The sequence below is a fragment of the Indicator indicator genome, chromosome 9, assembly GCF_027791375.1.
Source record: "Indicator indicator isolate 239-I01 chromosome 9, UM_Iind_1.1, whole genome shotgun sequence".
NCBI classification, from domain to species: domain Eukaryota; kingdom Metazoa; phylum Chordata; class Aves; order Piciformes; family Indicatoridae; genus Indicator; species Indicator indicator.
Window position 1 is genome coordinate 28,557,833 of NC_072018.1, and position 15,253 is coordinate 28,573,085.

Sequence of the window (15,253 nt, forward strand, 5' to 3'; positions counted from 1 at the left end):
TAGAGGAGGATTTCTCTGTCGTCCCTCACTTTAATGAAGATGTTCTCCACACTTTTCATGTCATCATTTAAAACCATCCACGTAACAAGATCTTTTCCTTGTGGTTCTCTCACACTCAAGGCTGCCATTGGTGTCCACTGCACTCACGGAGCACAGATCTCTTTCTGTAATCCCCCTTTGCACCAGCCTCATGACAGGAGTCACCTGGCTGCCTTTGGCCCTCAGCTGGGTGGCTGTAAGGTACCAAGACCAGCATCAGCTGTCAAGGACAGTTATCAAATGACTTCAAGTGAGCATTGGGTGTTTGTCAACAGGGCAAATGAGTGAGTGCTTCTATCAGCTGCCTGGGCTGCTGTTGTGTGTGTAGTGGGTAACTCAGATCACTCACCCTCACAGCCTTGGCTTGTTCCTGAGGGCTCTTGCGCTGAGGTGTTTGGATTTGAACAAAAGAAAGCCACACCAGACACCGTTGAAGTTGGCTCATCTGATGCCAGCTGAGGTAGTTAGCTCTTAAAGCTGTAATTCTTTAATGTTTTTATGTAAAATACTTTGTTTATTTTCTTCCTTCCAGTACAACAAATGAAAAAAAAAACACCACCACCAGTGTTGTTTGGATCAGTACAACATCTCTAAAGTCAAAACATTTTGATGATTATGATTTGGCTTCTTGAGCACCCAAGGAGTTGTGCTTTCATCTGTCTTTGTCATTGCCATATGTCCTCTAGGAAACTTGAACTTTCTTAGGCTTAGCAAGTGAGAGGACTACAAATCACTGAGCATTTATCTTTTACTGTTTGTTTTAGTTCCATTTGGTTTATAATTAGATTCTGAGCCTGCTGGGTTGGGGACTTCTCATCCCATTTGCACACATGCTATCTGCAGCTGGGTCTTCTAGTTCATGGCTGGTGTTCCTAGATGTGCTGCACTCTGTGTCATGGGCCCCTCCCCATGCCTGGGCTGAAACCAGAACTGCTTTCGTGTCGTTTTGGTAAGCCTGGGGTTGGTTAACTGGGAGATCCTCCATAGCTGATAAGGCTTTATGACAGAGATGTTGTCTGAAAGGTTTGTAATGCTGATGGATGTTTCTCTTGACAGAAGCAAATCTCAAAGGCTGTGCTTGGTCATGCATCACAAAGAGCTCCACACTGACCTGGCCTCCTGGTGAAAAGCCATCACAAACATGCAGAGCAGGTTTTAGTGGCAATGTCTTGAGTTTTTGATGTAGAATCTTTGGCTACTGTTGGCAGCTCAGCTTGTTGAACATTTGTTTAAGTAATCTCTTCCTGGCATTAAGCTACTTAGTGAGAGCTGCTTGGTGCCAACTTTGACTTCACCAGAGCAGAAAGCTGTAGAGCTGGGTCTTTCCTTTTCTCTTCCCCCTTCTTTCTTGTCAGTACTTAATTGATGTCCTTTCCTAGAGTGGAGGAATTGCCCAATGTGACCACAAAAGAACAGATAAATAAATTTCCTCTAAGAAAGCTCTAAGTTGAGAGAGAAAGAGGATAGAGTTTAGGTGAAATCAGTGAAGCATGGAGTGATCAGACACAGACTTGCTGAGTACTTCAGTTTGTTTTTTCAGAGCTGTCAGTGCAAGAGACATGTCAGTGTCTCCATATGAAGCAAACAATTGATCTTTTTTTCTGCCTATAAAACTGTACTCTGCTAGCAGGAATGTGTAATTCTCAGCAGATCAGGACAAACTTCAGCTTCACCTGGGGTTGGTGCAGGAGAGGAAGTTCTGGGAGGTCACAATGTGACAGTATTTTTTGGCTGTTATTTCTTCCTTTGCTTTAGCAAGAAACAGTTATATGGGGAAGAACTCTTAAAACGATTGTCTCACTTTGCAAGCATGATACTGTTTTGATGTGAATTCAGGGTCGAGTTGCCATTCTCTTTCTGGTAAACTTGTAGAAAAGAAGGGCATTGGATTAACCAGAGACATTTCTCTGCTTCTCAAAATGCATTTTAATAGCTTTCAATAGAAGTGTTTAATGTACTACATCTGGATCCCATTATCTGGTTGAAACTGGGTTATTTTAAGCTTTTGACAGCACATAGTTGAAGGGGGAGTATTGTATTTTTAGTTCAGCTTGCCTGTACTTTCTTTCCAAAGGAGTGAAGTGCAGCCTTTTCTTTCTGAACATGTAGATCTGAAGACAAAAAAATTCCTCGGAAATGCATGCAACCCCTTGAGCAGGAACTCCAGATCTGCTATCCCAATTTCTTTTCATTTTATAATCTCCCAAGCCCAAACAAAATCAGTGGCAAAACCTCAGTAGAGCTCTTGCATCTGAGCTCCAGCCAGGACACAGAGGTGAGTACCTGCTCTGTGTGCTTGCATTGCTTTGCTCCAAGCTCTGCTGTGAGGGTGACAAGAACAGGTGCAGGGCTGACAGCAGTGTCTGCCAATGGGATGTATCTTGAGTCTAGCTCACACTGCATTTTGGTGCTGTTAAAGGCACAGGGCAAATATCTCATGCCTAGAGACTGTATGGAAACTGCTTCTGTGCCAAGTAACCAATCACATGTATGCTGGCAGCAAGATTATGGACTTCAGACTCCTAATGAGTGGAATGAATTATCCAGGTTCATAAGCAGACATCAATTTTTGTATTGTGTGCAGCCACAGTGGCTTGTTAAGTGATGCTCATGAAGCTGTTGTCCAGTAAAGGGCTTTTTATCCCTGACAGATGTGTATATCTAATGCTCAGGTCAGCCAGAGCAGGCTGCCCAGGACTGCAATGTCCAGGCAGGTTTGGAATTTCTCCAGGGAAGGAGACTCCACAACCTCTCTTAGGCAACCTGATACAGTGTTCTGGCATCCTCACCAGAAAGAAGTTTCTCTTCCTGCTGAGATGGAACCTTCTGGGTTCCAGTTTGTGCCTGTTGCGTCTTGTCCAATTGCTGGGCACCACTGAAACGAATCTGGCCCCATTGTCTTGACTCCTGACATTTAGATGTTTCTAAGCATTCAGAAGATACCTTCTTAGACTGCTCTTCTCCAGGCCTCTCAGCATCTCAGAGATGCTCCAGTCCCATCATCACCTTCATAGCCTCTGCTGGACTCTCTTCAGTAATTCCTTGTCTCTTTTGAAGCAGGGAGCCCAGAACTGGACCCAGTACTCCAGATGTTGTCTCACAAAGTAATGTAAATGAGCTGTTTCATCCCAGGACAGGGATCCATTAGGGCTAACAGATGAATGGAAACGACCAGCAGGTTAACCTTGGTTATTGGCCAGTACAGTGTATCTCTGCCAAGACAATGGAGGCAAACCCATGAGGATGAGAGTCTGGGAGTGAATGATTCCCCTCCCTGGCCATGTATCCATCACCCCACTGCTGCCAGAGCAGAGTTGTTGAGTATGCTGTGCTAGACATGTCTGTTCAAGCTACTAAGTGTTATTTAATTCCCATCCCCAGTCTGCTGGTTGTGAGGAAACTTGAAGCCTTAAGGACTTCACATGGCTGGGACTAGATTTCTTTAAGCAGCTTAATTCTCATCCGCTGAGAATATGTCTTCATTTAGAGGGATATCCTGTATATTCCCTGGTTTCTTTTTAGAAAGGAGCAAGTGATGTTCCACTTCCTTTGCATGTCACTTATCTTCCTGTTCTTGCGTGGGATTCAGATCTGTTCTGATCAGAAAGTGCTGTTATTTAGGTGTCTGACCACAGGACATTCCAGATGAAGACAACCACTGCATATGTTATCATTTCCATTTAGATTTGAAATGGCCAAACTTGCACAAGCCTGAAGCTTTTCCTCCAGCTGTAGTGTTGTTTGACAGCAACTATTTACAACAGCAATAAAAAAGAGATGGACAAGAGATAATAAATCTGAAGTTGGTCACAGGTATTGCTGTTGGCTTTCAGAGGAAAACAGCTGCCTTGGTGGGGGGGAGGAAATAGAAACAATTCTTTGTGCAGAGTAACATTTGCTAGAGGTGCAATTTTGATGAACCTCATGAGACAATCTGAAATGATGAGGACTGGCTAACATGCTGCAGGCAATATAAAGGTCGGATTATGTGTGTACACATATATGTTTTTTTCTTTTCTTGTAGTGTCATCTAGACTGTCACAGACATCCTCTCCTCAGTCAGGCTGCCCGTCACCTTCCATCCAGGCAGGCAAAGTCATCTCCTCATCGCAGAAGCACAGCAAGAAGGCACTCAAACAGGTAAGGAGCCTAGGACAGAACCTGACTCAGTGATTGCTGTGGTGATTTTCTTTCTGTGGTAGATACCTTTCTCAGTAAAACTGCATTCTGCAGGGAGGTAACTCAGGGCTGCCTGGCTGTCTCATAGTAAATAGCTCTGTTTTACTAAAATATCCCTCTCTCTTAAAGGTGATTCCAAATGTTGTGCTATTTAGTTCTTTGCTTTTCCTCTGGAAACTTTCATTATTATTTTAAAGAACAAATGTAAGATGTTACTTCTTTTCACCCAACGCTTTGAGCATCCTTAGCTTTCTACAGTCTTAAGTAAATGGAAAGTCTTTTGGGGTAAAATAATTGACTTTTTCCTTGAGTTAGCAGCATATTTTCCCTTCCAAGGCATTCTGGTTTTGTATATGTAGAGAGAAGAAGGGGAAGGAGAGCACAATGACTTTGTGTTGCCCCGCTGCTGGGTGTTAGGGGAGAAAGAGGAGGACTGATTGTTTGCCATGCTTGGAGAATGACTCTTGTGTAGATAGAGTTAATTTTATGTGGGCAGGATGAAATGTGTGTTTGTACCTCAAATTATTTATTTCCCTTGAAGAAAAGTGCAAGATGAATTAGTCCTGAGTGTCCTATTTGCAGGTGTTTCCCCAACTGCATTGTTCAGTTTTCCATGATCCTTTGACAGGAAATGCTTTATAAGGCTTAGATTTACTCCTTAGTGAAGTAAAAACCTGTAAGGAGTTAAGAATCAAGTTGCAGAAGAGGTGCTAGTCCAGGGATTACAGAGGCTTGTCACAGATAAAATCATGATCTGTTTCAGACAGGATTTACCTTTTCCAGCCTGGACTGTTTGTGGTGTTGTGCAGCTGAGAGGCAACACCAAGGATGGTATTCAGCTAACAGAGATGTCTGTGGCATTGGGAAAAGGATCTGCAGTGAGAGAGAAGGATCTAATTAGGGCAGATTATTGAGGAGAACTTAAAGGGGAAGATAAGGCAACAGGATGAACTAGAGCACTGTTTCCAGCAGGAGAGGGTTGATGTCAAAACAAGATGCCAGTTTTAGGGAATCTTCTCTCTCTTCTCACTTGTCTATTCCTTGACAGAAGCATCAGTGTTACTGTGATGCTCCTTGCTCCTGATAGCTGCAATAAAGCTGCAAGATTATGTTGTCACTTTAGGGAGATTTTCTTCTGAAATTCAGATTCAAGCTTCCACTTTCATTTGAATCCTCCGAAAATGGCTTCTTACTTGTTCAGCAAGATATTAATTGTACTCTTTGCTTTCCCTTCCTCCTCACTTTAAGCCTGACTGGAAAGAATTTCTTTCCAATGTCTGCAAAGACTTTTCTCTCTGAAGAGAGTGATCAGGCAGACTCAGGGTTTGTTATGAACCCCAAGTCTTACCCCTCTCATGCTCAGTAGTTCCTCTCCATTCTCTCTGTTCTGTAGGTCCTTGTTTCACAGAATCACATGTTGGAAGGGACTTCTGGGCAAAGTCACACTTCATTTCCAAACCAGTACTCTTTCCAAACCTGTACACCATCTAGTTTTCTCCTCCTCCCAGCCTCTGTCCTTACATGCCTAATAATTTATTCATTTTCATCTCTCAATTCCCCATGCTCCTGCTCCTACCAGCTTTCCCCCACCATTATATTAATTCCCCTCTGACTCTGCTTTTTCCCTCCATTCTGCAGCTTTCTTATTCTGAGATGTCTACTTCCCAATCAGGCTTGTTCCAGCACTGTTGCTGAATGTAATGGAATATGTCAGAGCCAGTGAATTCCAAAATGAAATCAGTGTTTTCACTTTCAGTATTAATCTCATTGGTTTGGGGAAAAAAAAATACCAGAAACCCTATAAGAGAAATAGGGAACCACACAGATACCTTGCAGATCTGTTTGTACTTAACATTTCTGCAGTTGCCTGCGGAGCAAAAAGCTGTTCCTGATGGTAACTGTAGAATTGTGTTGGTTGGAAGAGACCTTCAGGATCATCAAGTCCAACCGTTAACCCAGTGCTGCCAGATCACCACTAAACCAAGTCCCTTAGAACCACATCTCCACATCCTTTCAGTCCCTCCAGGGATGGTGACTCCACCACTTGTCTTGCATTGCAACAACTCATCTCCCTGAACTCAGCTCATCCACCTAAACTCAGCTCTTGTGGCCCAGAGTAGAGCATCAGGATCCTCAGCACAGGAGAGACGTGGACCTGTTGGAGTGAGTCCAGAGGAGGCCAAAAGTATGATCTGAGGGCTGGAACCACTCTGCTGAGGACAGGATGAGAGAGCTGGGTTTATTTAGCCCAGAGATGAGAAGGGTCTGGGGACATCTGATTGAGGCCCTTCAGTACTTAAAGAGGTGTGTCAGAAAGCTGGGGATAGACTGTTCAGCAGGGCCTACTGTGACAGGACAGGGGGTGATGGTTCTAAATTAAAAGAGAAGAGATTTAGAGAAAGAAGAAATGTTTTGTGCCAAGGGTGGGTGAGGCACTGGCCCAGCTTGCTCAGAGGTGGAAGCCTGTTGCATTTAGAGAAGGATAAACTTGGTAAGAGTTGCATTCCCTTGTGTTCTAGCTGGTCCTCAGAGATTAGAGGAGCTGGGGGTGGCTGGATTTCTCTCTTGATAAGCTGCCTGTGGGTACTACAGGCCCAACAGTTCTGTTTAAATTATAGTTAGAGATGGAGCTAAGGATGCTCTTTGGTGCCATTTGGAATTATGTTCCTTTTTCAGTTCTATAGAATAAAGTGGTGGTTTCTGACCTCAACAGTGGGGCTCACCTGAGAGTTGCCCTTTGTGCAAATGCACCTGTGTGCTGAGGAACATCTGCCCTCCATTGAGGGGAGAACGAAGGACAACTTACAGGCAAACAAACCAAAAAATAAGGACTCCTGCATACAGGCAGGGAGGGAGTGTTTGGGCAGGTCAGGGTGAAGGGCACGTTGGTAGGCTGGTGCTGGTTGGGTCTCTGGAGACAAGACCCTCTTGGGACCCTCAGAGAGATCCTCTGGAGAGAGAGATCCAGAGAAGAGACCATCTGAGAGACCTTCTGCTCTTTCCAGAGGCTTCTGAAGCTGTAGCCCAGTTGGTGGGTGCAGGGTAGTTACTGCTTTGCTGATTGCCTGGCTGGAGCTGAGGGGAACTGGGTGTAGCGTGGGGTGTCACAGGAGAGCTGAGCCTTGTACCCCTGCTCAGTATTTACAAGGAGGTGTTTGAGAAGATGGAATCAGGGTGTGGTGAAGTGAGATGATGAGGATTTATTAAAGAAAGCCCCAAACACTTATTACAGAAGTGTGAAGAATTTAAGAAGAAGTATCTAATGAATTATTGCTTCCTCCTCTTCCCACACATCCCTCAGACACCATTGGCAAGGGTACCTTTGGGTGCTGCATGACCAAGAACTGAGGTGACAGAGGGAGCAAAGGCAGACTTGTTTCACCTAAGCCAATAAAAATGCAGCAGTTAAAGAGCACAGAGAATAGGTGATGGACAGAATATACAAACCCTTGAATATTTCATAGAATCATAGAATGGTTTGGGTAGGAAGGGACCTCCAAAGGTCATCTAGTCCAACCCTCCTGAACACTCTAGTGGTCTTCATAGTCTTGTGTGTTCTTGATGCTCACTGTTGCCTGTGGTTCCTCTTCAAACCAAAGAATTTGCAGAAGCCTTCTGAACTTCTTTATGGATTTTTGATACTCGTGTGAGTGCCAGGCCTCTCGTTTGATATCTCTCTCTTTAAATAGCTTTTGATCTCAGTAATGGGAGGTTAATTACGCATTTTAGAGGATATTTCCTCATACTGATTTTCAATTCTGATGTGTTTCAGCTTGGCTGAATGCTTTTTTTTTTAACCTGTGGTAGAAGTGGCTAAATAGAAACTATTTAATACCGAAAAATAGGACTCAAAAGTGTCCATTCATTACCTTCATCCTTTTGTGTCTTTGCAAACTCTGAGCTAGTGTGTCTGCTGTTCTCCTTGTGTGGCAGATTTTCTACAGGTTCCTGCATATTACTATTCATAGAATCACAGAATCATTAGGGTGGGAAAAGCCCTCCAACATCATCATGTCCAGCTGTTAACCAAGCACTGCCAGGTCACCACTAAACCATGTCCCTCAACACCACATGTGCATGGCTTTTCAATCCCTACAGGGATGGGGACTCTACCACTTCCGTAGAGAGCCTATTTCAGGGTTTGACAACCCTTTTTGGGGGAGAAACTGTTCCCCATGTCCAACCTAAACCTCTATTGGCATAACTTGAAGCTGTTTCCTCTTGTCTTGTTGCTTGGGAGAAGAGACCAAGCCCCTCCTCACTCCAGCCTCCTTTCAGGGAGTTGTAGAGAGCCAGGAAGTCTCCCAAGAGCCTCCTTTTCTCTGGGCTGAGCAATCCCAATTTCCTCAGCCACTCCTCACAAGACTTGTGCTGTAGACTCTCTGCCAGCGTTGTTGCCCGCTTGGAGTGAGGGGCCCAAAACAGAACGCAGGATTCCAGACGTGGCCTCACCAGTGCTCAGTACAGGGAGATGATTGCTGCCTTAGCCTATTGCTGATCCAAGCCAGGATGTTGGCATTCTTGGCCACTTGGGCACACACTGGTTCACCTTCCAGCACCTATCTACCAGCACCTCCATTTTTTTTCTGCTGGGCAGTTTCCAGCTGCTCTGCCCCAAGCCTGGAGCATTCATGGGATTGTTATTGTTACTGTAAATTAAGATGGTGATCTCTATTTAACAGTCCCACTCAGCTGTATGTATGCAACACAACATTTTCCATTGCTCTCTATTTCACAGCTCCACAGCCTATTTGATCTGTCAGTGTTTACTCTGCTGTTTAGTTCATTTGGGCTTGGGTTTCGTTTTCTGAAGACAGACAACATGGTTTGAGTAAATGCTGCAGTTTATCCAAATGTCTCCTTACTTCCTCATCTTAGTCATTTAGGCTCTATTCTGGTCATCTTAACAGCCTTTTCTGAAACAATGGATTTTATTTCCTTCCCCTGAGTGTTTTAATCTTTGTTACTGCCCTAATTAAAGAAGTCTTTCCCAAATGACTAACCTCTCTGTTGAAGATATTTAGGAAGTTGGTTCTCCGGGAGGCAGAAATGAATTACATTGTGGTAATTTGAGGTTGAGGTGCTGGTCTCTTCTCACAGGTAATTAGTGATAGAACAAGAGGGAATGACCTCAAGCTATGACTGGGTAGGTTTAGACTGGATATTAGGAAAAAATTTTTCCCAGCAAGAGTGGTCAGGCATCAGAATGTGCTGCCCAGGGAGGTGGTTGAGTCCCCAGCCCTGGATGTGTTTAAAGGTTGTTTGGACATGGTGCTTGGGGATGTGGTTTAGGGGTGAACCTTGTAGAGTAACTGGTTGGACTGGTGATCCTGAGGGTCTTTTCCAACCTGAATGCTTCTGTAATAATGTAATTGCTTCGTGAACCAGCTTCAGATTTGGAATCCTTTCTTTTTGCATTCTCTGGAGAGTATTTTTTTGTGAAACAACCCAGGTGAAGATGTTCTGCAACCATGAGAATTTTTGGTTTAGATGCAAGGTAGAAAAAGCTGTCAGCTTGCAGTGGTGTATTTAAGTGGATGTTGTCCTGTGTGAACTGAATGTCTTTCAGAAGCCAGTTTGAACTTCTGATGTAGTTGGAATCGGAACCCTGCTATAGGTTGGTGTAAAACAGTTTGTACTGCGTGCTAGTAATTTCTAAGAGCATTTTGAATGTCTTTGCTCATGTTCTTCTGTCCTCTTCCTCAGGCCTTGAAGCAGCAGCAGCAGAAGCAGCAGCAGCAGCAATGCAGAGCAGGCATGCCGGTCTCCACTAACCAGCACGTCCTTCTGAAGGCCGTCAAGGCAGCCAGCAGCCCCGCGCCTGCGAAATCCTGTACGTGGCAGCCACACTCCCAACATGGTCTCTTACAGTCCTGTCTCTCTGACTTGCCTTTTCTCTTCTTAGGGGATGAGAGATGTGAGAGATGTGTGGTGTTCTTTTTGTTTCGGAAGTGGTCTACCTTCTGTTTTCCTGGCTTTGATTTTCGTTAGAACCATAGAATCACAGAAAGGTTTGGGTTGGAAGAGTCTTTTGAAGGCCATCCAGTCCAAGCACCCTGCAGTGAACAGAGGTATCTGCAACTGGAGCAGGTTGCTCAGAGCCCTGTCCAATCCCACCTAGAATGATTCCAGGAATGGGGCATCTACCACCATTCTGGAAAACCTGGGCCAGTGTCTCACCACCCTCAGCCTGAAACATTTCTTCCTTCTGTCTAGACTGAATCTCCCCTCTTCTAGTTTACAACTATCAGCCCTTGTCTTGTCATAACAGACCCTGCTAAAAAGTCTGTCCCCAGCTTTCTTCTTTGCCCCTTTAAGTTCTGACAGGTCATCCCAGAGCCTTTTCCTCCAGACTGAACAACTTTAACTCTCTGAGCCTGTCCTCACAGCAGAGAGATTCCAGCTCTCGAATCATTCTTGTGGCTTCCTCTGGACCCACTCCAACAGGTCCAAGTCTCTCCTGTGCTGAGGACACCAGAGCTGGACACAGGTGGGGTCTGAGCAGAGCAGAGGGGCAGAATCCCCTCCCTCACCTGCTGGCCAAGCTGCTTTGCAGCCCAGGATACAGTTGTCTTCTGGGCTGTGAGTGCGCATTGCCAGCTCCTGTCCAGCTTTTCACTCAGCAGCACCTCCAGCTACTCTCAGGACTGGTCTCCATCCCTTCATCCTCCCAGCCTGGAGTGGTACTGGGGATTGTCCCAACACAGGTGCATTAACAATGCATTCAGTTTAGAATACATTCTGAATAGAAGCCACCTGGACGTGATATTGGGCAGCCTGCTCTGGGTGACCCTGCTTTATCAGGGGGCCAGAGAGGATTATACAACAGCAATGAAGCAGTACTAGTATGAGAAACATCTTGGTCTTGCATGTTCTTGGTGTAATTATGTGGTCATTTAGCTGAAATTGACCAGTCAGGTTAAGAAATTTCATAGAGCTATCAGACACTAGGCCTAGGAGTACCCTTGAGAGCTTATCTAGTCCACGCTCTTTCCTCGGTGCCACATCTGTGATGCATTCATTCATTCCTGGCAAGTGTTTTCTTCAGTCTGTTCTGAGAGATGCCATTGATGCCAAGATCAAGAACTTCCAGCAAGTCTTGTCCTTCCTGCATTGTTAACTTTGTCTTCAAAATGCTTTTCTTAGCCTCTAATTGGAATATTTTCTTCCTTCTTGGATTTAAACCCAAGATTTCCTGTCCTATCCACCACAGGCACAGAGTGCAGGTTATTTGATTTCTTCTCCCTACTGCCTTTTACATCATTAGAATTACAGAATCACAGAGTCATTTTGTTTGGAAGAGAGCTTTAAGATCATCAAGTCCAACTGTTAACCCAGCAGTGCCAGGCCACCACTAAACCATGTCCCTCAGCATCACATCTCCTTGTGGTTCGCTCACACATTGTTAGCTGACAATCTTACAAATTATCCCACCTGTTTCAGTCCCTCTTTGGTCTGCCCTGTTCCTGCCTTTCTAAGTGAAGATGCAGTTCCTCCTGGGGCTCGGGAGATGGGGGTCCTGCAGGAACAATATCTGCCTGTTGTGCTAATGAACCATTCAGGTTTAATCCTGGTTAGCAAGAAATTGCCAAAGGGTTTTAAACTCTTATTTCATGCTAAAGACTTGACACACCTGACACTGCATTTTCTTAATAGTGCCAGGGGAAATGTGTCATTTCCTAATGGATTAATTTTGGCTTCCTTCTCAGACCAGGTGTTAAGAGGCACAAGCCCAGCTTAGGACTGAATTTCAGCCAAACAAGATGATGTCTGCTACGAGGACAGGCTGAGGGAGCTGGGGTTGTTCAGCTTCGAGAAGAGGAGGTGCCAGGGAGACCTAATAGCAGCCTGCCAGTACCTGAAGGGGGCCTACAGGAAGGATGGAGAGAGTCTGTTTACAAAGGCCTGCAGTGACAGGACAAGGGGCAATGGCTTCAAACTAGAGAAGGGCAGATTCAGATTGGATGTTAGGAACAAGTTCTTTACTATGAGGGTGGTGGATTACTGGAACAGGTTGCCCAGGGCGCTGGTTGAAGTCCTTGACTGGAGATACTCAAGGTGAGGCTTGATGAAGCCCTGGGCAACCTGATCTAGTTGGGAGCGTCTCTGCTGACTGCAGGGAGGTCAGAGCAACAGGCAGCCTCATCAGTTGTTAAATACTTTGCTTTTAAGTGATGCATAAAGTAGAGCTGATAAATATGGCTGTTCCTTCAGTTGGCTTTACAGCACATAGCTGCAACCTTGCATTTGTCTAAACAGATGTCACAAGAACCATTCCAGCTGTGTATAACCAGCAGGACAGGATAGATTTGTCTAATTGTGGTTTGGATTTGTTTAGGGCTATTTGGAAGGGGAGCATAAACACACACACATACACACAAAACCACAGAATTCCACACTACAGAAAACAAGCATGAGATGAGGAAATATTCCAGATTTTGTAGTGAGGGGCTCAAAACCTGCTGGTCACTCTGCTTTGGATTCAGCCTAGTATATGGTCAGCTTCTGGGCTGTGAGTGCACATTGCCATTTGCTGCCCAGATTTTCATCCACCAGCATTCCCAAGTCCTTCTCCACAGGGCTGTTCTGCATCCCTTCAGCCCCCAGCCTGGATTGATTCTGGGGGTTGTCCCAGCCTAGGTGCAGAACCTTGCACTTGGCCTTGTTGAACCTCAGGAGTTTCTCCACTTGTCCAGGCCACTCTGGGTGGATGCCATCCCTCACATGTGTCAACTGCACCACTCAGCTTGGTGTCGTTACAGACTTCCTGAGGGTGTCACTCAATACCGCTGTCCATGTCATTGATGAAGATACGAAACAGCACTGGTTCCAGTATGAACCCTCAAGGGACATCACTTGTAACCAGTCTCCTTCTGGACATTGAGGCATGGACCACTACCGTCTGGATTTAGTCAAAACTGGAACAGTTGGTGTAAGGAAGAGAAGGGAGAGGAAAGGAACCAGGCAGAGAGGAGAATAAGAGGCATATGGGCAACAAAGGTGGTGCAGAGTGGGTGAAGGAATTGATTAGTGCAGTCATTAAGCAGAGCCAGAATTTATTTAGGTTGTGACTTCATCACTTGCCTTGTGGAGTTTCACAGTGTTGGACTTCAGTACCTTTCCATACTTGAGTACTTGCTATAACATAAACTTAGAGCAGAGGGAAGACCAGCTCTTGGTCTTAATTCATCTCACTTAGGTGGAGGGAGAGAAAGGCAGGGAGAACCTAAGGGAGAAGCTCTTTCCACTGACAGAAAAAATACTGCTGTGCAAGCTAGAATGTGGGTGACAGTGATGTGTAAGGAGAAATCATAGTGATGAAAACTGTCTAGTTTGCCTAAGTAATGCATTTAGAGAAGGACATTTAAGTATCTCTTTGAGTATGTGAAAGAGGAAGAGGAATTACTGAGCATGACCTAAAAGAACAAAAGCCGCAACAGCAGGTTAACATTTAGAAACTGCACATGAAGCATGAGGAGATTTTTCATGGCAGTGAACTCAAACAGAACCTAAAGCTGCTTCTGAAAGGTGATTTTAACAAGGTCATTAGTGGATTGGATATAGATGGAAAATAAGAAGGGACTAACTGGGAAACAGACTCAAACCATAAATGAAACATGTGTCTATCTGAAATAAGAGGGATCTTCTGTTTCAGGCATTGGGAAGCACATGCTACAAGAACAAAGGAACATAGGTGTCCTAGAAGTGCTTGTCCCAGAGCTGCTGAGGCTGGGGTGTGCATGTTAAAGCACCTTTGTTTCAATCCAAACAGCTCTGATTTGGTATTTCTTTGTACTTCCCTGTTTTTAAATGTTTCCATTTCCTGTGCAGCTTGGGAAGCAAAGCAGTCGGATGGACAGTCAGGCAGCCCTCAGAACTCCACCTCCAGTTCCTCTCCCTCTGTCAAGCTTGAGAACTCCTTGCCAGGGCTGGGGAAAAAACCGTTCCAGAGATCTGACAGGCTCCATGCAAGTAAGATATTGCTCCTGCTTCTGGGGATTTGGTTGCTCTGATGACAGAACAAAAGCCTAAAGAGCAAAATGCGCTACAATGTGTAATCAATTGCATTGCTAACATGACTTCTGGACCCTTCTAGAAGACACTGCTAGTGTGCTGTGTGAATTAGGATAAATAATTCAAAACTTACTTAGGCAAAGAAACCTATTCTCCTTTCTTCTCATCAAGGGTTTCTACCTGTGCATTTGCAGCTTGCCATTTGAGAAGCAAAAAAGGACCTGCATTACTTAGCAGGCTCTATATACTTGAGACACTTTGGTAATATTAAAAAGAAAAATCCTTCCCAGGTCTTTATACCTCAGACCCCACTGCTATTTGGCTTCCTTCCCGTTCACTGAGCTGAGGCCTTTCTCAGCCCTCCTGACCTGTGGTTACATCTACTAATAAAGAAACTGAGTTCAGTGAACTAAAGGACATGCTCAGGTCTCTGTCATGCTAGATTTCCTGTATCACTGCTGAAAACAGACACCTTTCAGGGCATATTCCATTTGTCCTCTGTAATAAGGGAATTCTGCAACTTGAGTAGATTATAAACCTGCAGGGCTGTTTTCTGAATAACTTCTAATGGAGCAAACTGACCCTAATGAAACAAACCTCCACGGCATTTGTTAAGTACTGGTACTGTAAAAATAACTGCTGTTGCTCCTGAAGTCAGAAGGAGCATGACCTGTCTTCATAGTACCCATTTTACTAGTAATGCACTTCTAATCTAAGCTTCCAAACACAGGGTGTTTTGCCAGTAGTAAGCAGTGGATATGTCCAAAGGAAACAGAGTGCACAGTACAAAGGCTTTCTTGGCTGTTCTATTCTGAATTTGCAGCACGGGGATGAAGCTGGCTGCAGCGTAAGGGTTAATGCTGGACTTGCTGACTTTCGAGCACAGAAAAGGGAAGAAAGAGTTACTGCTTTGTCCACTGTTGTGGTTTCTACACAAGGACAATGAGCTGATGAATTTTACTAAATTGCTTTTGTGGAGAATGAAACAGGAAAATACAAGAAGAAATCCTGAGGAGCAAAC

At 44.7% G+C, this 15,253-nt stretch overlaps 1 protein-coding gene across 1 annotated transcript in view; it reads left to right on the plus strand.

Moving 5' to 3' along the window:
* The window catches only part of ASXL2 (ASXL transcriptional regulator 2), an 87,916-nt gene that overhangs the window by 58,626 nt on the left and 14,037 nt on the right, over positions 1–15,253 (plus strand). Inside the window, 3 exon segments of the mRNA XM_054383460.1 lie at positions 4,064–4,179; positions 9,925–10,051; positions 14,050–14,190. Of these exon segments, the coding sequence (XP_054239435.1) occupies positions 4,064–4,179; positions 9,925–10,051; positions 14,050–14,190 (384 nt within the window).